General features: G+C 42.4%; 1 protein-coding gene across 5 annotated transcripts in view; it reads left to right on the top strand.

The window, feature by feature from the left end:
* tutl (immunoglobulin superfamily member turtle) overlaps window positions 1–25167 on the top strand; it is a 58320-nt gene extending 33153 nt beyond the window's left edge. The window contains exons 13-17 of one of the 5 annotated variants that reach the window (XM_075892393.1): window positions 1686–1931; window positions 3384–3485; window positions 5317–5457; window positions 8194–8275; window positions 12904–25167. In XM_075892393.1, the coding sequence (XP_075748508.1) occupies window positions 1686–1931; window positions 3384–3485; window positions 5317–5457; window positions 8194–8275; window positions 12904–13780 (1448 nt within the window). In that variant the 3' untranslated portion in view covers window positions 13781–25167. Of the gene's footprint in view, window positions 1–1685; window positions 1932–3383; window positions 3486–5301; window positions 5458–8193; window positions 8280–12903 lie in introns of those variants that run through there. The other 4 variants (XM_075892392.1, XM_037422631.2, XM_075892394.1 and 1 more) reach the window with 4 other exon arrangements.
* The last annotated feature ends 844 nt before the right edge of the window (window positions 25168–26011 follow it).

Genomic DNA, 26011 nt, shown 5'->3' with positions numbered 1-26011 from the left:
CTGTAACCCCTCCTACTATTTATTGCACTGTCCTAACTATAAAATTATGTAGTTAGGCTGTCCTGCCTTGCCTCTGCTGGCTTTTTGTATGTTCTGTTCGTTCCTGGCCATGCCTATATAACTACTGGGAAGCACCCCATCGTTTTAAATAGCAGAGTAGTTTAAAAGCTCTCTTGGCACCATATACAAGGCTACAGCATTGCCTGTAAACTCTGTAAAAAGGGAAGCTTAAGGACTTTAAAAATAAGTCAATATGCACAGGCAAGGAATTGGGCCTAGTGCCTTAAGCTTCCCTTTTAAGCTTCCCTTAAGGCACCTATTGAACTTAGGTGCCTGACGTTTTGGAGGTCACGTAATCTCAATTTTGTGAGATGTGGTCAAACGACAGGCTGCCAAAGGCATTTGCTTACTTCTGCCTGAAGTGTTTGCAGCCGTTGGTTTCCTTGCTGCCATGAATGAGATCAGTTCATCTTTGCCTGTGTGTGTGCTTTTCAAGTTTCAAGCTTATTTCAGTTTGGTATGTATAAAATGAACACACAGAAGTAACGATACTTGAAAGAAGGCTTAATCAAAGTCACTGAACAAATACACCAGGGATGCTGGCAACTTTAACAATTAATGAGAGAAACAATTTTATTACAATATAAGGTTAACAAGTGTCTAATGTAGGTTTTTCCCACAACCTCTAAAAAGGAAGATGTGCAGTATTAGAATGCAGGTTATTTATACTCAAACTTATTAAAATGTGTAGGTCCATCATAGTGCATACTTTTAGTAATTTACGCCTTTTGCACATGCTCTGTTGCCATAATCATCTTCACAATAACTGGCGGTCAATTTTTATTTGTTGCAGAACAAGTGCCTCACAGTGTTTCCTCAAATATATTTGTCCAGTGCCAGCCCTTTCCTGTTATGCTAAACCAATTTCAACTTTTCACATCTTGCAGGCAGCATTCAGTCACTCGTTACATTTCAACATCAAAGAGGAGAGTAGAATTTATTAGAGAAATTATAGGGGGGAGGGTGTTGGCCTGAGATTTAATTGCCTGCTACTCTGTTCAGAGGCAAGAGGAAACAAAATTGTAGTAGTGAAGAACACAATACTTGAAGTGGTGATTATAGGGAACGTGATTGAAAATTAGAAAAGAGCTGCGACACTTCATTGATGTTGTGTCCTGTCAAGGGACCAGTATAATAGGTTTTCACTTCAACTCAATACTTTATCTCTTATTTATCAGTGAAAAAGAAAAGGCAATCACAAAAGGCAACTACAGAAGTAGCTTGACCAGGTGGCTGTCCCCTCATAATGACAGCAATGGACTGTGTGAAGGACATGCATCACTAAAGAATGAAGAAGTGCACAATAAAATGAGGCACACAAGATCAAAATGTAACATGCTGGTGATAGATTTTACAATAGTGTATTAAAAGAGAAGCCTTCTTTTTCAGTCATGCTCTGCAGTTGAATTTACGCTAGCCATTGGTCGATGTCTGCCATTCTCTACCATATTTAGGACAGGCAACTAGTATGTGCTACATTGTCTTGAAAATTCTCACGGTAGTGGGAAAGCTATTATACTAGTTGCATCTCACATCACGTCTCAGATATAGTGCACTGCTTTGTACATCGTGCACCGTCTTCGACCAGTGGGTCCAGGGGCAGAGCCCCACGGCCTGACACACAGCCCCTTGGCTCCCTCCTTCTTCCTCGTCCTCTTCCTCTGCCCCTCCTACACCGGCTCCATTGCCAGGTCCCAAGCCGTCTGCGCCGCGCAATGTGACGGTACGCGAGACTTCTGCCGGGGTGCTGGTTACGTGGCTGCCACCGGTCAACACGTCGGTGCCTATCGCCTTCTACTGCGTCGAGTACCGGTCACCGGACAAGCCATGGGCACGCAGCACCAACATCATGTCTGGCAGCGAATACACCAGTCAGTCGGGGCTCTGCCCCCTCATTTTTTCTTGTCACCTTGTTTCTCTTTGTGGCGACCCAACATGGCAGCATAATATTAAATGAGGTCAAATAATTGAGAAAACCGAAGAGGGCACATGCTGAAGGCTATGTAATGCTAAAAGCTGCAAGATGGCTCAACAAGGTCTGAAGTCTCTTGGCATGGAGAGGAACATAAGCATAAGAAAAGAATGCTGGCTACCTTTGCAAAGCAGTAAAAAAAAAAGACTCCTTGAAGCTATCAGAAAGGATGTCAGTAGCACTGGAAGAAGTGACTTGTCTGGCACAGTTTCGCCTGACAAAAGAGTAGCCTTTCGGACCCACTACGACTATTACAGTGTATGTAGGTTTAATGTCTCTTTATTGGCATTACTAAGGGTTTGGTAATGATATTAGTAACAACTATTTGGTGTCCCGAGGAACCATTGCCATTTTTTACTTGATACAATGAGTGATTCTTAAATGGCTTTCTTCAGTGAAGCTGCTTAAGCCTGGCAACAAAACTATGAGCGATTCTTAAATGGCTTTTTACAGTGAAGCTACTTAATCGTGGCAACAAAAACTGGTTGAGTATGCCCAGCCGAAAGTGGGTATGTGCTGAGTAGCTATAGCACAGCAAGAGGTGGGAAAGGCAAGTGAAGGTAAGAAGGAGTAATGTGTGAGGACCCTGGGAAATGGTAAAGCATAGCATATCGTTATATAGCATGGTATAGCAAGAGGTGGGAAGGGGAAGTAAGGATGAGGAGGACTGATCATAGGGTGCAGAAGAAGCAAAGAAAGAGGGGATGGGTAAAGCTTAGCATAACCATATATAGTGGTATAGCAAATGGTGGGAAAGGGAAGTGGGATTGAGGAGGACTGAAGATAGGGTGTGGAAAAGGGAAAGGAGGAGGGCTAACGTAGAGCATAGCATAGCCATGTATCTTAAAGTATGGCAAGGGGTGGGAAAGGGAAGTGAGTGTGGGGAGAATAAATAGGAATAGCAGAAACTGTAGCATTGTCATGCATAGTATAGTACAGCAAGACAGTGGGAAATGGAAGTGAGGATGAGAAGGAGAGAATAAAGCACAGCCTAGCCATGTGTAGTATAGTATAGCAAACAGGTGGAAAAAGTGAGGGAGAGGAGGAGGTAATGGAGGGACAGAAGGCCACTAGCTCTGCTGTTTCCTGTTTTTGCGCCACTGTTGCATAGCTGCCCCAATTTTTTATAGGTGATTAGAAATTCTTAAGGTATATTTGAAGTAACTCTGTCCTAAAGATTCTTTTTACCTGAGCGCTCCTTGATAAATACATTGAAGTGAAGCCTAATGCATTGAAGGACATTGCGCTTGATGTGTGATGTGGTTGAGACAAGGAAAATTTTTTGACTCTGCATTGCTGGACCATGCAAGAGTAAAGGGTGACTTGTAAAATTAATTTCCTTGCGATGCAGTCACCGACTTGCCTGAGGGGACCAAGTTCTACATACGCGTCTCAGCCTTTTCCATTACCTCTGCCTTTGAATCGAGCCCTGAAATATTACTTACCCTGGCAGGTAAGCTTCCCACATTTAAGCTACTGTTTGATCCTGTGTTGTCTTTCCTAACAGCCATTCATGTGTAAAATGTAAAGGTGGCATTGCGAAGAAGGCAAGGCTGTTGTGGCTGTGTTGTTGCCATGTGTGCAGCTAAGAGCCACAAAGATGCACCAGGTGCCACAAAAAGATGCAATCAATTGCATCTTATTTAGGATTGAGCGTGTGGTGCTTTATAACTTTATTTACACATACTTTGCCTAAGCATTACGTGAAGCAGAGCAAAATCCTAACCATATTTTACAATCGTGTGCGACGTGTGTCAATTTTAGTGCGATTTTTGAAGTAACAAAAGAAGTGACACAACTATTCACGCATAGGCACCCAACAGTGGACCAGAGGGCGCGATGAAGATTTTTGGGCCGCCTCAGCATTGTTGGTACTGACCGCCAGGGATACCAAGAAAATGGAACTCTCGCTGAAGTGTCAGTGCCCTATTTGGCACGTTTTCAAAGAACGCTTCTTGGGTGCTTACCATTATCAGCCGTGACCTCCTGCACACAACTAAAAAAGAAAATAATATGCACGTGCAAGTCCGGTTTTGCTGCATCAACTCGCTAAGCTACGCATTGGAAGACTCAATTTCGTTGTGCCTACTCGCTAGGCTGTGTGTCCTGGCGCTACCGTCAGGTCTCGTAAACTGCATTGCCGGATGCCTATAGGTAGAATCATGGGTGCAAATTACAGCTAGTCACCTTATTTAATACTTCACCTATTTCTTAAGCAATAGTTTTCCTGCATGCTGCTGGGGCATTCAAAAAAGAACCTTGTTCTGCCCCATTGTTAAAACGCAGACCTGCCGCATCATTTTAAGAAATGTGTGGAATGCTTACAGAATAAAAAAAGCATCTTCAAGCTATATACATGTTCCTACAAAATGCTTTTGAATAGCATAAACCAAATATGAAATGCTTTTGTTGCCAAGCTCTTATGACCTTTCACTTGCTTTTGTCATTACTGCTGAAGTCAAGTTTGCATGCTGCACTAATTCTAAGTACTAGTGCTCCCATCGCTGTGCTCATTCATAGTGCCTAACTTGTGTACTGACGTTGTCAGGAGATTATGCGTGGGGGCGCACTCATGCTGCAGTTGTGAGAGGTTACGAGCGTTGCGAGCATGCTTGTAATCTTCCTTTCAATGGATGGTGCCACCATCTCACCAGTGATTATGTTGTTTCACTTTTTCCTCTACAGGAAGTACTGTTTAGTTTTGAATTGAAAGAAAAATCCACTTGGTAGCTGCCATATTTACTTTTCCTAATTATGAAGAAAAGGTGAAGAGAAGTTATATATAAAAAGAGAACTGACGGACAAGCTCTGCACACATACAGGAATATTTGTCTCGGATGTTTTTGAAAGTTTTACTCATCATACCCAGAAAACATGGCAGCCTGGTCACGTTGAATTATTGTGTAAAGGCATAAAAAAAAGTTCACGGCCTTCCCTGCTCTCCCCCCAGTTGCTCAACACACACCATAAAGTTTTCGAGTAGCTTTTGTCATGTGTGCTATGTATAATGGTAATGTGCACAGGAAGTTTAAATTGAGAACTGTCCTTGTGAACTATTGTGCATTACCTACATTTGTGGGGCGAGGTTCGTAAGCCAGAAGACCATGTGCTTGGATTGGCGACACCCAAGTGGGAAGTTGTTGTCTCAAGCTTGCCTTGCTGGCAAGACCTGCTCGTGGTGTCGTCGTTGTTTGCGCGCACACGGAGTGCGGGAAGAGAGTGGAGGAGGAGGAGGAGAACGCTGTGTTTCTGTTTGGCGGCGCCACCAGGCTGCTGTGTTTCAGACCGGGGCCCCAAGTACAAGCGGGACCAGGCCATCATCTCGGGCGTTGTCGGGGGCGTGCTCTTCTTCATCGTGGCCATCATCCTCTCGGTCTGCGCTGTAAAGATTTGCAACAAGAGGAAGCGGCGGAAGGCCGAGAAGGGTGCGTTCTGTTTTGTCACTGCTACATTCTTTCTGTGTCACCTTCTTTCCTGGCGATCAACAGTGTTTAATAATAATAATAATACTTTGTTGGAGTTTAACTCTCAAAACCACAATATGCTTGTGAGAGAGGAACAGTGTTTAATAAGCAAAAGATATATTTGTAGCCATCATAACGCCAAGGGTTTTTGTCTATGCAAAAGTGCTTTCCTTGCCAACATTTATGCTACTCCCTTTTCCTCATATGCTACAGTGATCTATTTGTCTATGCTGATAAGATAAGCAGCTGCGCACTGGTGCACCAGACACCTGCATCATAATTTTTATTTCATTTCTCGTTCTAGGTAATAGTAGGCATTTCTTCAGCGACACTGCACCTGTGCATTCGCCCGACATGTTAAAGAGACGTTGAAATGAAGTACTGAGTCAATTAGTTGGTGAAATAGTCTTTGAGAACTCTACTTGCTTTAATTTTACCATCATAAGTTTATTGATAAAAGATTAAATTAAGCTCAATATTCAATTCTTAAATGTTGTACGAATATCTTCTCACACGTAAGAATTGTGTCACAAATTTGGATGTATTTATGCAGGCCATAATGGCTCGACACTTCATGTAACTCGGTGTCTCTGGCTTCCTCAGAAAACAACAGACGTAATTTTAATTTTTAGAGATTAAAAACTATGTTGGGCCTAGTGGTTGGCGCCAAAACTTATGACGTCACATTGGGTTGGTGCGAAAATTCCAAGGTGGCATCGGCAGCTGCATTTTCTTTTTGAATGTTTCCTCACTGACAAAGCATTTTTTTGTTGCAATAGTTGTAATACTATAAAAGGTTAATTTATAGGGATGTGCGAATGTTGGAACTTCCAAACATTTTTTGAATAGTTGTTTGTTATTCAATTTGCACTGGAATTTCGCTATTAGTAGAAGTACTTTAACTTTGAAATATAGATTTAATGGTCTAAAATAATGCAAAATAGATATAATGCCTGTGAAATGGGTGCAGAGTGCTTGGTTTTTATGTTTTGGGGCGCCGACGTGCGAAATAGCTAGCCACTTCCACCGGTGCACCGAGTGGTTGCTGCCCAACAAGCCCAGGGGTCTGCTGCTGATGTTAAAATGCCCATTTATGGTTTCGAGGAGCCAGCAGGTATAGCGATTTGTTGCTTGTGAGGAAGCAGATTGTGGCTTCTACGCTTTTGCATCTGTGCTAGTGCGATGTTCTTGCCAACAAACTTCGGATTTGTTAGTCTCGTACGTCAGCAACAAGAGCGCAGTTATGCCTACAGCCACGACCCCAACACAATAAGCTCAATCACGGTGTGCATGGCCACATTGCCCCATGATTTAAAGTACGTCAAGCTAGATCGCAACACCAAAGGTCGTTCCGCAATGTTCCGCGTCACAAGGTCTGAAGTACTGACAAGCAAAACCGCTGATTGCATCTCCGATGAGTGAACGTTTAGTCCAACACACGCATCTGCGATGTTTGCGATGAGTGCGGCGCACTATTGTAATATGGTTGTTGACCCATGAATAAGAGCGAGTACGAGTGTGAACTTGTTGCTCAGTAGTGCGAATGTCAACAGCCGTGACCTCACGCTGCACAAGCATCAAACTGCAATCTCTAAAGCAAGGATCGGACCAATGGCTAGGCGTGCTGTAGTATTGTGATGGACGTGGCCAATCCGAGGCGTCAAAACGAACTTTAAACGTTTTTCTTTTGTACACTTGTATCTGAATGGCAGACCTAGCTGAAACGGAAAATTCAAAAATGCTCTTTTCGACGAAATGCTCTTTTCGACGAAACCAAAATGGCGGTGCCCGGTTTAGCTGTTGCAGATCAATACTCCTTTTATAATGTAACTTAGAATATGTCTAGAGATCTTCTGCAACATTTTTTCTGCATTTTCACTTCGAAGTATTAAAAAAGATATTCGAGAAACAGAAACTTATTCGTTTCGCACCCCAAATTTTGCTATTCGCACAGCTCTTGTAGTTTGCTAAGATAAAAATAATTGTTTCTTTTTTTTTTCTTTAATGTCTTTTTAAAAGGGCTCTGCAACACTTTCCTGAGTTACAATTGAAAAGTCCCACTATTCGGGCATAATGCTTCTCGAAGCCAAAAAAAAATTTTTTTATGACTCGTCAAGCGGGAGCGGAGTTACAAGTATTTTAAGCATGCTTCAAGCACTTTCTCTCTCCTCTCGTGCCAGCGAGAAGGCTGTAAGCAACGCAGGGAAGGGGATGAAAAGGGGGCACAAAGATGCATTCTTTTGTAAGTGCACATCATGACCTTGATAACTTCTTTCTTTTCATGTTTTTTTTTTCAATGCGTGGCTTATCTTCAGCGTGATTGCGTGCGTGTGGACATGGGCATGTGGCAGCATCCTGAGGCGGTCGCAGTAACTACGTAGCTAATGATGCTCGAATAAGCCAGCCTGCCTGGATGTGGGTGTACTATAGCATCATTTGTAAAGAGAAGAAGCAAGTTAAGCTGACTTTGAGAATTAATTGTAAATTTTAGGCCGCATGCTGTGCTATAATATTGGGCCCACGTGTTCTGGGGAGCCTCAACTTCTGATCAGCAGTTTTCTGACCGTGCTCAAAGAGTGTTGCATGGCCTCTTTAAAAACACAAAGGAGAAATATTATTTCTTTAATTGGTTGTGTGTATGCAAAGGTTATTGGGTAACGCACAACCAAGTTCCTGATGGTGACCCTGCTCCTGCAGCGTACATGATGGTGACATGCCCCGTAGCGGACGCCCGTAATGGTGGCCACTCACATGGAGGCAGCCCTGTCTCATTGAAAAAGTAAGTTTTCCTATCTTTTCACAAATTTGCATCAAATCTGCAATGTTGTCACTTTTATATAGAGGCGATTTTGTTTTCTTCAGAACCCCTTTTGTCCTAACTTTCCACTTTCTCTGTTCCATTGCCCATATCTTTTTCGTAGTCATTGGACAGTTTAGGCATAATTTTGAAAATTAGATACTTTTTATATCGGTATTATTTCCCTCATTACAAAGATTTTCCTAATGAAATGCTGTAAATTACTACTACTACTACTACTACTACTACTACTACTACTACTACTTCTACTACTACTACTACTACTACTACCACATTGTAATGGTGGAAGCATATGCTACATTTGTTGATATCTTGAAAAATATTTTGAAAGTTAATGCACATGTTTTGCAGTAGTTGGCACAAAGATACATTTATTAAGTGCGAATGCACTTTATAAGCGACCACAAACCATCCACCGCCGTCGGCGGCGTTCGCAGTCTTCTCTCTATCTTTAAAAGAAAGAGGACTTGGTGACGCTCTACCGAATAAGCCACAGACGCGACGCTGATATTTGCCATCCACGGTGCGCCTCCTCCTCTCCCCTAGCAACGGTGCAAGGAGTGGATAGGAGCGTCTGTAGCAACGGCGCCACGACGTCACACACCATGTGATTGCGTGCGCTCCATCCTCCACTCCGTGGCTGCGCGCGCCGCCACGACTTGCTCGAGATCGGCAAGTCGTTAGAGGTATGGATCTGTCCCTAGGCATCAACCTAGATTGCGATACCTACAACAACGAGTACAACGCAATCGAATGTGAGCATTGCACACATCGTTGAAGATGTCGCACCGGTTGAAGACAAGGCAGCGCGGCGAAGGGCCCGTGATGCCGAGCGCGAGCGGGCGAAGCGGGCCGCGGACATAAAAATCATTATAATGCGAATTTACTCTCACATATACGCGTAAACTCACCAAGACTTCCCGAAAGGGTCTAATGGTTCCTCGGAATCGCAATGTGATCACACGGGGGAGTTAAGTCACTGGCGAATGCCAACGGATTTTAACTTTACTCCCTCTCATAGCATCACCCCGTGCATTCGCACTTAACCATGTTCACTCTCGGGGAAATGCTTGGAGTTTTTTGTTTATTTTATTTATTTGATACTGTCAACCCCGTGCTTGGGGTCATTACAGGGAGGGTGACACAAAGTACATAACATTCGCACAATAAAGAGAAATTCAAAAGAACATATAAATACGAGATAAATAACCAACAATAAAAAAATAAGAAACAAGACATGTTAGGAGACTTATTTTCCAAACATTATGTGCACCTCTGCTTCTATGTAAGTTTAAGAAAATACATAAGCAACTGTAAATAGGTGACTCTGGAATGTTCTGCCGTATAATTGAAAAGAAGAATCGTGACACCATTCCTCTCCAGTCTATAACAGCACAAGACAGTGTAGGGGCAATAAAGGCCATCAACACTGGTTGATTTCCTGATTAACCTGACTTAATTTGCATTTAAAAATCATCAAATATTGCTTTACCTTTGCAAAATATGTAAGAAATTGTCCCAAGTTAATATAAAAAAGTGCTTTTTTGCTCAATGCCGAATTTGAACTTTCCACATGATGCCTTCAGATGTATCCATCTTCGAAGTTCAATGGTCGTGCCCACATATGGATGTTCAAACTGTCAAGTTATTCTTCATTCAGTGATCATTCCACTCAGCTTGAAGGCACTGAAGCAGGGAGGTTACAAAGCTGAGAAAAACGCATCTTCATTTACACAGTACACTTTCTGACCTTGCAAGCGATTCCACTAGATAATGAGATGAACAAAGAATGAAACAGCATATGTATTTGATCTTGTGCGGTATTCTAAAAACCGTAAAACAGTGATCGGTATGTGGAGAGATATAATGAGGCTGTGTAAGCATTTTTCCTTTGGAATGCTGTTTTTTCCATAAAATATTTAATAGGAGAGCTTCAATTTTAATTTCTGTCATTTCATTCTGCCGCAATTTTTGTCATCGTCTCTGATTCGGCAGAAAATGATACTGAGAGAGCACCAATTTTTATTAAGATGCCTAGCTACATCTCTCATGTAAGAGACCTGTGCTCAGAAAGCCATCTCATGATGTTCCAAACAGGGGTAAGTTATCAATCCTTCTTGTGAGGTGCATTCTGTAGATGCGAAGAGCTTATCGTGCGTTATGGGTAAAAAGCATGACTGTGTCACTGTTTCTGCTCAGATGAACAGACGTGATATCTTTCAAGTTGCTGATCAGTGCAGAACGGTTGCCTCTCTGCGCATCAACCTGCCTTTGACGTCGTTCATTCCCCGCCCGCTTTTTTCTCTCTTTCTGTCTCTCTTTCCCCTCTCACACTACTGACACCATTGCCACCAACGGAGGAAAAAAGGTGAACCTCCTTTTTTTTTTTCACTTTCTGACTGCCTGATCTCGAACTAAGCTGTGCTTTTGCCATCAGGATGCATGTTTACCATCATGCATATCCGGACATTTACCTTGCTACTCCAGTATACTCTAGCGATGTTGACTTTCTGGTTAGGTCAGAAACTGTCGCAGTGATTTCATCAAACACCTACTTACAGCTAATGGTTTTTACATCACTGTAACTTCTTTCTGATCTCTGTTTTGCAAAGAATGCTTTCTTGGCTAACAAGCATGTTTTGCTAATGTGACTCTTAATGCTTGCTAGTAAAGATGCTGTGCTCATGTAAACATCAAGGCTGTTTACTCGTCATAAGCTACATTGTGACTGAAAAAAAGAGCTGCATCTCAAAATAATGTCAAATGCTTAAAAACTCTGCATACGGCAACAGTGTTTTCTGTAGTTTGCTAAATTCAGTGTAGTTAAGCCATCACTGTTCTTTTTTCTGCTTTCAAGTCTCAATCATCGTTCCACACATTACACTCGTGATCAAGCCCAATCACCTATGTGGTGCATGGCTTGTTCACTTCTCATTAATGGGCCGCTCACTGGGTTTGGGCTTTGAAGACAAACAAGTGCGGTGAATAAATCATTTGGTGGTGGTGGTTGTGACTGCAAATTAATAAATGTCCAACTTTAAAGTAGAAGGCGGTATGCCCTTCTTTTCGCAGAAACTGTGTTTCAATGAAATGTGAAAGTTCGCTAGCATGCTTGCTTGTGTTACAAGAACTACTCGAGAGTTCATTCGTACATGCATGCGCTTGATCAAATTGTTATAAAGTGTCCCTGACCACTGCACGTAGCTTTGGTTCCTCACCCATTGTGGAGCGTGTGGTAACATCACTAGGCGCGCTGAGTTAGTGCACTTTTAACGCCAAAAGAAAAAGCTCGAATGCACTCAAGTGGGAAGCCTTCATAGCTTAGTGCAATGGTGGTTTCCTCCGACTGGTTTCGGGGGCGCGAAAGTGTTACATAGTGAATGTTACATTGATTTTGCGGCAGGAAAAAGTGGAAAAAAAAAAAACACTTCATCGAAGGATACAGTAGGCGCAAGCTTTGTGTAGGCTTTCATGCATCATCCCAAAGTTGGAGCATGTGCAGTGCGCTCCATAATCATGCTCCAGATGACGCTTTTCAACCATTAAGTTTAGATGAGAGCACCCTGCTGACTAGAGCATGTCCGAGTTCAATAACTTAGTGTGCTCACTGTAAGTAGTTTCAAAAACAAAATAGATAGAGAAGCAAAAAAAGAACTAATTAACATGACTTGCTTCGCGACTTTTAGCTCTTGAGAGAATGCAAAGCAGCTAAGTTTCATGCAGGCTGTCCACAGCAAAGAGGAAAAGTTTGAGCTTTTCCAGTAAATGCTCATTCATATGTTCAACTAACCTTGGTCACCCAGCCAAGTTACTCTCAAATCAATCAGCCGCAAAGCGACTGCTTTGACTTAGCCGCATGGTGCTTGATTTTTCAGTGTCACAAGTGCATTAAAAAACCTCTGTACCAGTCAAATGTGCAGGAACATGATGTGAGCTTATTTTATAGGGCAATGACAATGCGAGTAGACATTAATTCCACGTGACAATAGGTATAGGTCTCATGAATGCATGAACATCAGTTGTCTAGGGTCACTATTTAATTGCCGGTAGCAAATGGTTGCACGACAAGTACTAGTTAGAGGGGTTAATGAGCTGTAAAACTCTGCTCTTGGAGGCATGGTAATGGGACAGTCTGATTTCTTTGGACATGTGCGATAATGAGCTGATGGAAAAAAAAATTATTTTGGACCAACGCTCCCCAGGTATTGCCTTACAAATTTGAGAAGTTAACCAAAATTTGCAATGAGGTATAATGAGGGACCCTAAGTTTTTTTCTCCTTGTTGAGATGCACGTACAACTGAGAAATGCTCTCATTAGATGATTCTATTGCTACGTAATTGCTTGCAAGATGAATGCGTCTGCTATGTTGTTGATGTATTTGGGCTCTGTTTTGTGAGAACTGTTAGAATGACAGCTCACTCCCTAAAATAGGTCATCGTAGCCCCGAAGGTTCTCTTAAACTCTTGGAGTTGGCACTACGCATATTGAGTGCGCTGGGAATGATGTGCTAGCATGAGCAGTTTCTTGTCAAATAAATTAGTCATTTCGAGAACGTGTCTTTAAATATGTATGTGCTACACCTCTGCAGACACCCGGAAGGCCGAGTACCAGGTGTAGTGGTGACTGGTGTAGCGGGCCCGGGACCCTGGTGGCCGGTCCCCCCTGAGCCCCCTCCGGCACCACCGACAAACCGGCGGCCCGCCATCGTGGCGACAACGCCGCGGGCGAGTAGCCCGGGCCTTCAGCTGCTGCTACAAGGCTTCCCCGATGACCTGAGCCCCGTGAGTGGGGGTGACCGGTCACTGCCCAGCACGGTGCCATCGAGTGCCGCCTTCTCGACGCCTCCGTCCCGTGAGCCGCCCTGTGGCTTCCGGCCCATCCACGCACCCCCTGCCATTGTGCCCCGCACCGGTGCCGCCACTGGCAACACTGGCCGGCAGCCACCGCTAGCCACAAGCTCACCACCTTGCCTTGGCTATAGAAATGGCGGCAGTGGCTACACCCGCGAGCGCCTGCTGGGAGCAGTCCAGCGCGTTCGATGCACGGCCCTGCGCCACCACAGTGCTCCCGAGCTACCGATAATGGTCTCGACAGGCAGCACGGCAAACGCGACGACTGCGGCCATGGCAGCATCGAGGCCCGATTCGGCAAGTTTGACGAGTGGTAGCTCTGGACGTGGCAGCTCGGCTGGCGCGGCCCGTGGTGACTCCCTGCAGGGAGAACTGCGTCCGCCCGTGGCCAACCTGGTGTCGTCATCTCTGGTGCCACCTCGTGACCAGTCTGTGGATGAGAACTACGAGTTCGACCCAGCTTTGAGCCCGGCGTTGGGTGATGATGACGACGCATGGCGTGGACTCAGCGACAGTGAGCTCTACAGCACTGCCTGGGATGCTGAGACCCGCTGTGCAGCATTGAAGCGCGAGTTCTTGCGCCGACGCCGGCGGCCGCTCGAGAGCGCCTGCTGAGACAAAAAAAAAGGGGGTCTCCTGTTCCTCTTCCTAGTCATGGAAGCAATAACGCGCGCACCGATTCGCCTACACCAATGTCACAAACAGCACATCCTATAAGGGCTATGCTGTAGTGGCCTTTCGTGGCAACTCACCTTGTTGCTGCAACCAATTTCATCCCTGCCTTTGCTTGCATCAGATGACATTCTAGAGCCACGTAGATCTATGGCACGTTAACATGTGCTGTCATCAGTCTGCCGTTAGAGATGTGTCACACCATCAAGATCTTGTGGCTTGCCACGAAAGACCACTGCCTCACACTTCCTGTACCCACATCAGCTCAATGCGGCGATGACAACCCATGTACAGACTGACGTGCTGTGGCCACCTCAAGTTAACGAGCGCTGGACGCTCGTGTGCGACAGTCCGAGGACGCTCCTCTTTTTGTGGTGCTCGTGCGTTGCACATAGGTGGCAGGCATGCAATTTCTTCTTTCTTTTCTCTTCTCGTCACCGACATAGTACAAGGGCTTCTCGGTTTATTACTACGCTCGCTTCACTCTGCGCGTTCTGACCTCCTCCACCCTCTGGAATGAGACGCATTTTTTTTTTTTTTGGAGGAGGAAAATGGGGGTGAAATGACTCACCAATGCTTGCGAGCAAGGGAGTCTAGGGAACTTGTATGCATGTAAATAGACTCAGGAGAAAAGAAGGTGGTTGTTGCAGAGCGCCGTAGTTATTGTAATGTTAGTCCCCAGAAGCACAGAACTGTAGACACCAAAACGAATAATTGTCTCTCGTTCTTCTTTGTTTTTATTTTTCTGTTGTTTTGCTGTACCACTTATGGGGTGATGGAGCCTCATGGGCACACCCTGCCGGCACACATTCCAATGTAACATCCACGCTCCACATATACACTGTCATAACTATACCGAAGTGAAAAACACACAGACAAGCCACAACCCAAGCCCTCAACATCTGTCTGAGACACAGAAAGATTGTAGGACTTACAGCAAAAGATTCAAAGAGAAGCATATTGTAGGCTGCCGTTACAATATATATACATAGTTCGAATTCTGCTGCATTAAGTATTCTTTAAAAATGCATTTTATATGTTGGCATGTTCAGTAATGGCACTCGTGAAGGACAGGTAGTAAGAGACTTAAGCAATGCACATTTCAAATTTATATAAGTGCGAAACTCAATGTTCTAGACGATATGGCTTTATTTTGCTTTTTGTTATGGTCTCTCTTCTTTTTCTGTGCTACACTTGTTAAGAATTTTCGTGTGATGCATGCTGAAGTCTCTTGGTTATACAGGCAGTCTTTTCTGATATAGAAGGCTGAGCATCGCTATCCCTTTGAATTTTACATGCACTTGCTAAATAAATTAGTTTTTTTTTTTCAGGGGAATGAATCGAATATATATCTACATACAGGCAATTGGTGACCACTTCTTTCATTAATTTGGTTGCATCACTTCATTATGTTTGAAGCTTTCAAAGGAGGATTCTCTCTCTGAGTTATAATTATTATTTATGTTTTCAAACATTGCAGCCCATAATACCTCAGGGACAAAAGCATCTGTTTTTTGTAGTACCTTTGACATTAAGTGGCCTTGACTTGCTTTTTTTATCTGTAAGTTTGACCCCTATTTTTTCCTTTTCTTCTCTTTGTCTCGAACTTGTCCTCAGCCATCAAAGTAAAAAAGAAACAAGCTTAACTTTTTATCAATTTGCATATCAGGCCGTCTTAAAGTAGGCATTTCAAACTTGAAGGAGTCTCTAATTGCTTTGTGTCATGCTGACATTCAAATGTTTGTCTATGTAGCAAATCTGAAAGTCTGCTGTGCCAAGTCAGCCAGCTGTCTCACTGAAAGGAGAGCCCGCCCTGCCGCAAGCAGAGTGGATGGACGTATTAAAACATTCTGCAAAAATAAAAAAATGGACATAGAGAGGAAGACACTGTGCCTATCCTGTGTTCTCTTCTCTGTGTCTTCAGGCTATGTTTTAATATGAACCTATGCCAGCTTGCCCAGTGCACCACGTTACTTCAGCCGAGTGAAAGAACTTGTTAAAGAACTTCCACTTTGTATTTATAAAGCAAGAATAGTATACACAAAATGCAGCAGCAGCATTTATCAGTCAGCCACGTGATAACATGATGCCACAAACAGGTACATTTGGCTGCCTTCTCAATCTGGATTAAAACTGAAGCAGCAGCTCGTGGTCACGTGTGCCATGGACCAAATATCAATCACATCAAAATTAGTCTAGGAGAGATCCACTACGTCTTCATTTATACGATTATTCCAGCAACTGGAAAATGCCCAAAATTATTCAGAAAAGATTTTATGAACAGGTTTCCAATTGGCTGCGCGAGTGGCGAAACTCAACGAGCATATTTTTGGTGCATCTATGTGTGAAAAATTGCTTAGTGTTAATGTATAAACTCTGGCAACGATGATGTGCTTGCATGATAATGCATATATCAATAATGTTTCTGCACAAATAGAGTACCGAGCTTGCCAGAAAGCTTGAGGGGGTGTTGCTGACACTTTCTCTCATTTTTCTTAAACTTTAGTAGTGATGGTTCTGTGCAATTCACTCACACTTTGTGGGACATCAAAATTTTTTATAGCCCTGCATAATTTTCAGGTAGACTTTATGCATATTTAATGCAAGGAGTATAGTTATAATGGCAATGATAGCAAAGAATATTGATACTCTGGTGTAATGACCTTATATGCGGTCCTGTCATTGCAACAAATAATCATTAGTATTATATGGCACATTGTTGCAGGTAGACTCTGTAGATCTCTGCATTCAATGAAACTAGTAACGTAATTGCTGTTTAGAAGTCGTATCTAACGATTCAGCTTGTCTTCATTTTCCCCCATAGTGTCCTTGATATTGTCACGAGTAACTTCTTTATTAACCTTGTGGTGGCTGTTACGTATAATTATCAGTAGCTTCAGCTACATTGGTTCTTTCTAAGGTGTCCTGAATCACTTTGCCTATTAATCATCGGATGAGCGCAGGATCGCCTCACGAATCAGTTGCCGCAAAAATTCTTTAGAACCCGTCAAGAACAAGAGGAGTTGCAGGAATTGGTCATATGTAGGGGTGTGCGAATATTGGAAATTTCGAATATTTTTCTGATAGTGCTTGCTATTCGAAATTCAGCTCCCGCTGCAATTTTACTATTCGAAATATTTGAACTCTCCGAAGACGGATACAGTCAATGTCTGATTGGCAATGACCCCTTCAGATTTTTAATATGCTTCTCCCTTATCACTTTCATATTGTGGCAAAGCTGCCTTTCAGTCTATGCTGCAGTCGCAAATGTATTGGCTGAAGAATACGCTGGTTGCAAGATAGAGATGATGTATGAAGCAGAGGTGGTGGCTCAGTGCTGTTTCGGACTTGAAGTTTGGGCTGGAAGTCTAAAAAATTGGATTAGAAAAATTTTTACCATCCAAAGTTTCAGACGTTATATCTACAAGGCAAATTTGAAACTCGCGACTCGAAGGGAGCGCACCCTTGTCCACCAAATCAGTTGGGCTTCCACACAAGTTGAAAGAGGAGGAGAGGCTGGGGAGATAGCATCCTTGCCTTTCATGCATAAAGTGTTGTCAGAAACACTTTGGTTGCATGAATCATATCTATAAATTCGATTCGGCCTCTGCATTGCCTCATTCTTGATAAGATGACTATGACACGCTACCCCGCCAGGGCGTTCTGAACCTAGCGAAAAGAAAAAAAAAAACACTTTCGTGTTGCAATCTCATAAGATTATGTTCACAAATTTTCTCCTAACGTTTTTTTTTTTCTGCAAGTGCGCTTCAGAAAAATTTTCTAGAATAATGTTTCTCTAAAAATATTTCAGAAATATTATATTTTATTTGCACTCACACTTCAATATTTGAATGTGTTCTGAACCCAAAATTTTGCTATTTGCACAGCTCTAGTCAGATGCTTCGGACTCTTTTCGGACTTTCTCATCCCAACAAACACGCTGAAAGCTACAGAGAGAGTATGACAAAGGGGCAAGAATCTAGATCTGTACTTCTTATGAAATGCGTTTGCCCACTTTTGGTGTTATCCCGGTGTTTTTACAAGAGCAATTTTTGGCATGCTATAGAGCACAGCTTCGGCGTGTAGCGGCACCTTGTGGCAAGAAGCACATTCGACTTAACCAGCACTCTTTATTTATGTCTGCTACTGGCCAATAGCAGCAATCTGCTAAACGATGAAATTCACTAGGCGCTGGCAGCTTCGAAGAGAGCATGGACATACTTCTGTATGAACAAAGCGCGCATGAGAAAGCGGCGACTTCATGCTCCACTTGTCAGCTCTATGTGCTATGCATGACCACAAAATTTGGCTGAGCTGCTCGTAGCAGTGCTCGCTCTTCAAAGAATGTTTCTCCAACAAGCCCGAGGAGTGGTTCAGGGCTCGTCTAATGATTTTGCACGTACAGTAACGGTGTGAAGTCCTGCCTCACAGCTAGGACTACTGTTGCACTAAGTTGTGGCATGGCTGACTGTGATGTCTCGCTGCTGCACACTCCCCTACAGAAACAAGACAAAATGCAGAACTATGTGAACTGCAGCACAGGAGCAGTAGAATGCAAAGTAGAGGGTGTCGCCTCATCCGCTCTGTTTGTTTGCTTTTGTGTCGTTTGTGTGGAATCGCGTCTGTACCGAGAGGTTTGTGTGGGGCTCTATTGTGATTGCAACAAAGTGTGTGTGTACATATAATACCTTTTAACACAAGTTGTCTAAGCTTAAAAAGAAATGGAAGGTAGGAGCTCTTGCCGCTTGAAGTGTTGGATTGAGGGGATGATGGGATGCCTCTCAAATCTAAAAAAGCCGGATATGTATGCCAGGCCGTTTGTGGTTTTCACCGCACTGCTCAAAGGATAGGTGGCTTTTCTGTATAACCTGTGATATCGTAGTGACAACTGATTGGCTGTCAGGCAGTCCTGTTGCCCTTGTTTCTTTCTTGTTTTTTTATTCACTTGAGCTGAATAATGAGAATGCATGAAGTGGTGACAGGTAGTGTAATGATGGCCTCATCGATTTGTGAGCTTTTGTGTCTCCTGGCAATGTGTGTGAGAGAGCAAAATGAAAAATTTTGAATAATTTCTACAACATGGAGTTATTTAATTTGAACATCAAATCCAAGTACACAAAAGCTTTCTTAATTTTTTAGCGATTGCAACACAGCTGCTGCAGCCGCAGTTGAACCCACGAATCAGCCTTGGAACACTGCAGCCATTTATACATCACTGCGATGGGTGCACCGTCAAGAGAGCCGCTACATGTCAGCTGGGAAATATATTTTCTCCACTTTTCGCGCTCTGAAGCTTAAAAATTTAGTTGGAAGACCATTTAATGTCTGGAAAATGTTATGTTTACACTATGTCCCCACAGGATCAATTTCACCAGAATTAATTGCAGCTATGGCAAATTCCCTTAGTGATTAGTATAGTCTGAGAAAGGTGGGACTCGTGCAAAATTTGTTTTTTTAATGGAACATTTTGTAATTACTTCTACAAGATTAAAAATAATTTATCATGTTCTTGCCTTTTTATTTTACTCAAACATACTGAAAGAGTGCTTTCATGAGGTTTCCCCTGTTGAAAGAAATAGAAATTGGGATTTTGTACATGACTGACTGGAGCAAGAAGTTTAATAAATAATTGTTGTAAAAGATGGAAATGCAACAATGTAAATTTGAACTTGGGTCAAGAGAAAGGTTGCTAATGTTTTGGCTGAGGTGACATGAAATAACTGAATTGGTAACTGTGTGATTTTTATAACAGATGGCCGGTGGTCTCTTGGAAGGTGAAAGATTAGTGCAGGTGTACGTAGAGTGACATGTGGAAGCCTGTCATCGTGATAGCTGCTGTCGTTGAGCCATCACGGCAGTTTCCATATCTGCCATGCGAGTACGTCACCTTTGGTATGCGTGTCGTGCACTTATGCACTACAGGTGGTAGCGTCACATGCTATCCAGGAAAGCCACTCGTGTCCTTAGCAGTTAATCCATGCACCTCAACGTTTTGTCAGCCATAAATTGGAGGTGCACACTTGCGTGTGTGGTCCTTCCAGCTATCTTCGACGGCTTCTGCTCTTCTCTTTCTTTTGCCACTGACGGCAGTTTTGATTTTTGGTGCAACTTTTTGTCATGTGTTGTTTTTTGCATAGTACATCAGTGTTGCATTTTTGGTGGGAATGTTTGAATGGTCATCCTACTTAGTTATTTTGACACGCCATGACCTTGATATCATTCCACATTATCCTAAGGCACTTCTTGAGGCTGCGCCTCAAGTGCATGAGGGGGGAAAAACGTAATGGCCGAAGCTTTGAACAAAGGCAGTCCAAATAAATACTATGAGGTCCTCCCTTCCGTTGGCCCGTTGTGAAGGCTGAAGTGAATGTAGTATTAATTACTTTGGCTATTTTCCTCATGTATCTGTTTTCAAAGTATGCTTCTTCAGGAAAAATTGAATACTGTGTAATGGGCAGAAATGTTATGGAGCCCTGTTGGTGCTGTTTGGAATACAGTGCATGAGAACACTACCTCACAGGAGACGATGCAGGAGTCTTGCTAGCCTGCAGCTATTGTACATGGGTTGAGGACTTACTGCAGTACCATGCGGAAAAAAATTTGGCACTGCCATTTCCGAGACAATTATGAGCTGTGGTCATGCAACGTGAAACTTTCTTGCACGTCTAGGAGATGTCTTCAAAAGAGTGTGCAATCATCTTGTTGTAGTTTATATGGTGTCATGTAATGGTTTGTTTAAAGTTTTGGCCTAAAATTTTAGAAAATGTAATGAACACTCATTTACACTTGCCATTTAGAGACACCTTTGTAGAAACGCATATACAGGGACATGTATTTTTCACTTAATATTGTAAAAAAAAGGTGGTTTTACACATCCTGTGTCTTTGTTCTCAATTTTGCTTGAAGATCATACTTATTTATTAGAATACCCTCAGGGCCCGTAGGGCATTACAGAGGGGGTGGGTACAACATTTATAACACACAAGAAAAAAAAGACAAAATAAAGAAACAAGTGTCAGATGCGCAAATCAGGAAGGCAACATAAGTCAACTAAAAATGTATAAGTAAGAATTCAAGCACATACAAGACAAAGATAGATAATGGAAACTGCGTATAGTTACAAGCATTGCTGAGAAATTACAGTCTTGAATAACAAAGGGTCTGTTATTGTTACAACGGAATCTTGTGGCCTTGACAGTTCAGTGTAACAACTATAAGCAGGTGCAGAGAAGAATCAATCCAGTAGAGTTGCCGTGTGTTACCTTCCTTTCTAGAGTATACTGCCTTTTAATGACAGTGTTGGCAGGGAGCTAGAAATGTTTATCTCAACAACAGCTTGGCAGCGGCTAGCTTCCACATTAATAAAAGAATACTAGATTTTATAACCAGGCAAGCAACTGTGTGAGGTGTTACATTGAAAGATGGGGACCATGAAATGTGTTATGTTAAATTTGAGCAAGAAAAAAAGCAATGGTTAGCACAATATCTTTGTTCTCGTAGAAGTTTGAGCAATATGTGGATGTCCCTGTGAATACACTCCTACACAAGCATCTTAAATGCTTACAAGTGTAACATTAATTTTTCGAAACTTTATGGCCAATACTCTACTTATTTTTGTACAAGATGTCTCCATGTTCTTCTGAGGACATCTCCGGGATCCTGCAATACTACATGCTCCTGAAATCATTTTATAATTTCTTGTTGAGGCTCTATCCTTAAAGTGGTAACAATAATTCCACTTTGTTGTTTATTTCATTTTCTTTTTTGCACTTGGTGGAGGACCAAACCCAAATTCTAAAAAAACTATGACATTCATCAACAGGTCCTCAGTAATTTACTAAAATAGTTGTTTTTGTTTATATCAAGGAGGCATATGCACCTCAAAATTATGATACATTTGATTGTTCTGTTTCAGTGATTAGTACTCTGACATCTAATGCAAGCACAGACAAAAAAATGCACACGCACGAAGCTCTTCTATTTCTGTTTCGATCAGTGGCATCATCACGCTACGTGATGTTAGCAAATTGTACTCTATGTCGTAAAATGTCGCAACAGTATTGACGCCACCTACAGCATTTTGAGGGCAATTTTAGTATCATATTAAATATCGTCTTATATAGAAAGAATGTTTCCCAACAACCTTCATACTTTTTAATACGTGAAAGAATATTGTAATGTGATAGCGTTTCCATAGCTTCAAAAATTTCTCTTGAGCAATCATCAAACAAGGAATGTTGCCGAAGCCACCAATTGGACAATGGGACTTGTCTTTTCTGATGCTCCGCTGGGTTAGTTGAGCACAAACAGTTAAAACAGGGTGGCAGGAAATGGCTTTCACATAGGATAGGTGTATTAGCTGAAGTCACCTGTTGAGGTGTTTTGTTTGGCTGTAGCCTTTTTTAGACAATACTCTTTCATATATGCTGGATGCACAAGGCTGATAAACCAATTTAATAATGCAATGTGTAAACTTGATTTCGGTGTGTGATTTCAGCTTTGAAGGAGCTCTTTGAAAGCATACAATTAAGAAAAAAAAGTTTTTTATATAAATGTACAGGTTACTAAATAAAGAGTTGAATGCATGAATATACCTACTTTCTTAAGGGCCTTTATTATTTATTTATATTTTTCTCTTTGGTGCTGTTCTGGTGCACTGTTCTTCATTGTAGCAGCTGTTGGGAGTTTGCTTGCAAGCGCCAAGAATGAATTATTTAGCGATATTGTACAGTCTAACATTGCACACACACTTTCATCCCGGTTACAACTTTTTCCTGCTGAAATGTGGCAAACTTCTTGACATTCGTGTACGATTAGAGTTGTCAGCCGCGCTACCAATCGGATTGCTCTCAGCACTTGCTCAGCTATGAATTGAAGTGGCACCATTTATGCTCATTTGGTTGTACTGAGATAACATCTAGTGGGCTCGCGAACAAAAGAAAAAAAGGCTCAACAGCCTTTCCCTCTAAATTTAATGCCATGGCTGTCGGCAAATGTGTTATTTTGGGCAGCTGCACTCTGCAGAAATATGCAAAGAGTAGAAGCCATATGAACGTTGTCAAGCTCTTCATTGTATGAGAACTCATCATTGTTGATTCTGCTGTCCTAGCATGAAGAAAGTAAATTAGCATATATTGCTGAAGGAGAATGTGTAATTGCAACTAACTCAAGCCCTTAGATTAATAAATACACAAAAATGAAACCTAAATCAGAAACGCCTATCTCCCAAGTGCAGAAGCTATGATCTCTACTGTGTTTCATCACATTGCTCGAAACTAAGAATTTGAAAGATTCTGCGATTTAATGTGGTAAAATTTAGGTGTGAATAAACCATTACACCAACAAAGGCGAATTCATTCAGCGATCAATATACCTATTGACCAACTCGATGTCGGATATGTAGTCATTGCAATTATGCCCCAAATGCGGGTAGCTTCGTAATGCGACGCAATGGGGTACCTAGAGAATGCTCAGCTCAGTATTTTCCATGTTCTTCTGAATGCCTTGCAACCGACCTAGGGCTACATTAGAAACTGTCATTAAGGCTGAAACCTATAGATAAGCGGCAGGACAGACGAGCCACTGCGCTACAGCAGGATGTATGAATATAACTGATAGCCCTGGCACTTTTTAAGCACATGAGGCTCTCTGGTGACTAGGATGGTATTGATTTTTGCAATTGTCATAAATTCTGTTTGTGCTGTGACAAGATGTGTTGATAAAATTGGAGATTACTTGTTTATGTACTACTTATGCATATCCATATGCACCTCAGATGTCTACCTAGAAAAAAAAAAGGGAAACAGAGGTTGTTCGAAATGAGGTTCAAGATTCTCATAAAAGCATAAATAATTTTTAATACACAACCCTCATCTGGGTTGTGAGGAAAATACTCATTTTTTTTATCTTATTTATATATTATGTCTACATAATACAACTGAGATATGGATCGAATTTGTGTTCTTGTTCCAGCAGTTCTGTTCTTTTGGTGCATTTTTGTTTTATAGTCCCCTTTTGGACTGTGTGTCTGTTTTTTCTGAGGCCGTTTGCTAGTGTGCCTGTGAGCTGTAATATGAGAGTTGGTTGTGCTCCTCATGGCACACTTAAAAAGACATTAGATGAGTTATGTGTGCTATATATATGCTTTCTTTCTGGGCCTACAAGTGCACAGTATTGACCAAGCTTAATTCTGTTTGCATTAAGTTGCACTGGTGCTGTTCATGTCACAGTTCACAGTCGTATAAGCGAACGGCATTATAGTGTTGTTGAAAGCCGTATTATACACTGGTTATTTATTTTCTCTCACTTCATCTTTGTTGCATTGTGTGTGGACATATGCACATGCTAGACACATTTGTTGAATTTTGAGTCTGCTGTCTAACTGCTCTCACGTGAGTGCCGTATCACGACATCTTGCCCCATCGCTTTGTTAGAGGCTGTGGCCATAATGCCTAAGTTGCTGGGTGCTGCTGCAGTGGGGCTGGGGGAATCGGGGGCAGATGCCAGCCTTTGCTGTGATGTATGGGGCCCTGCTTATGTTGTTGCGCTTTCGTCTTGTCCCCATTTAAATGAGACATTTGTTGTGTACCGTGCTGTCTTACGTTATTCTGCATTAAAACCTGTTTGCTTCTGGCTTACGTAAAGCTCTACTGCATTTGTCACCTATTTATTGAAACTCTTGTTAGTGTTCACCTCTGTGCATTTTGTTACGATTTGCGATTTCCTCCCATTTTTATGTGTTTCATACCAGTTAGGAAAAATTTTCCTGCTCATGTACTATGCGAAGTGCTAACAATGTACAAATATGTGGCCATAGATATTTGCTGCTCGATATTCTAACAGCCATGCATGTTACAGTAAGCTAATTGATGTTCTGCGCATAGACAATTTTTCATAGCAAGTAACTGGACTGACTGTGAATAGTTGTCACACTAGGGCCTCGAATAGTACTGGCCACACATATGTGCACTGTCTGGAAGTTCTTAGGCATTTACCATGACATTACGATCACCAGCAGGTACAAGTGCCATATGCTGTGTGTTGGAAACAGTTTTTTATATTGCAGTTCACCAACAGCACATCATGTGCATATTATGTGGGGTCTCACTACATCATCGCAGTTGGCGCTGTCTTGCTCCAGCACGGTTCTCCTAGCCCATCTAGAGAATACGTCTTTCCGCCATGCCCTATACTTAGTCTCCTCGTTAAATGTGTTGATGGGGGACATTGTGTATTCTGTACATTTCCAACTGTGTTCTTGTGTGTTGACATTACAGTGGAATATCCTCTGATCTGCTGTCGCGGGGAATAAAACAAGACACGTTTTTTTACCTGCGTCTCTTATTGAGTGTTTGTTGTGTTAGCGACATCCAAGCACACTTACCACATTGTATTAATGCAGCTGTTTTTATATACACCAGAACTGATGGCACCTGACTCAGAGTTGCAAAGTCCCCTTAAGGGGCTTTGCAACACTGAGTTCACGGGGAATAAAACAAGACACATTTTTTTCCTGCGTCTCTTATTGTGTCTTTGTTCTGTTAGCAATATTCAGCACACTTACTACATTGTATTAATGCAGCCATTTTTATCTACACCAAAACTGATGGCACCTGACTCAGTGTTGCAAAGTCCCTTTAAGGGACTTTGCAACACTGAGTTATAATGGAATTGTCTCATTACAAGTGCAGCATGCTTTACGAATTATATGTAGCGAACATTTTTCTAATCCGTCAAGTATACGAGTGAAGTTGCAGGGATTTGTCGCACGCTTCAAGAGCCTTCTCTCTTCTTTCATACTAGCGAACGCACTGAAAGCTATGCAGGGATAGAAATAATAAGGGGGTGAGAAGATGCTTTCGCAGCGAGATTGCGAGTGCACATGTTGTCGAAAATCAATAGAAGACGAAGAGTAATTGATCGTTGGCTGCTGTCTCCGCCATTGTGTGCCAAGAAGTGCGTGGCGTGCACCACTATTATCAAAATCTACAGTTCAGTGTTTGTTTGTCACCATTAAAGGCATATTGTTGGTTGTCTCACGGCTCTATCTTTCTGGCGGCGCTTCACCTAATGAAGGCCAGCATTCCGCGACGAAAGGTGTCGGAACCCGGGATCACGAGCTGCTCCCATAGAAGTAAACAACGAATGGCAGTGACTAGCTGTTTCTACTAGAAA

Source organism: Rhipicephalus microplus, chromosome 4 (assembly GCF_043290135.1).
Source record: "Rhipicephalus microplus isolate Deutch F79 chromosome 4, USDA_Rmic, whole genome shotgun sequence".
NCBI classification, from domain to species: domain Eukaryota; kingdom Metazoa; phylum Arthropoda; class Arachnida; order Ixodida; family Ixodidae; genus Rhipicephalus; species Rhipicephalus microplus.
The sequence above is the reverse complement of the archived record's forward strand: the minus strand, read 5'-3'. Positions and strand labels throughout refer to the sequence as shown.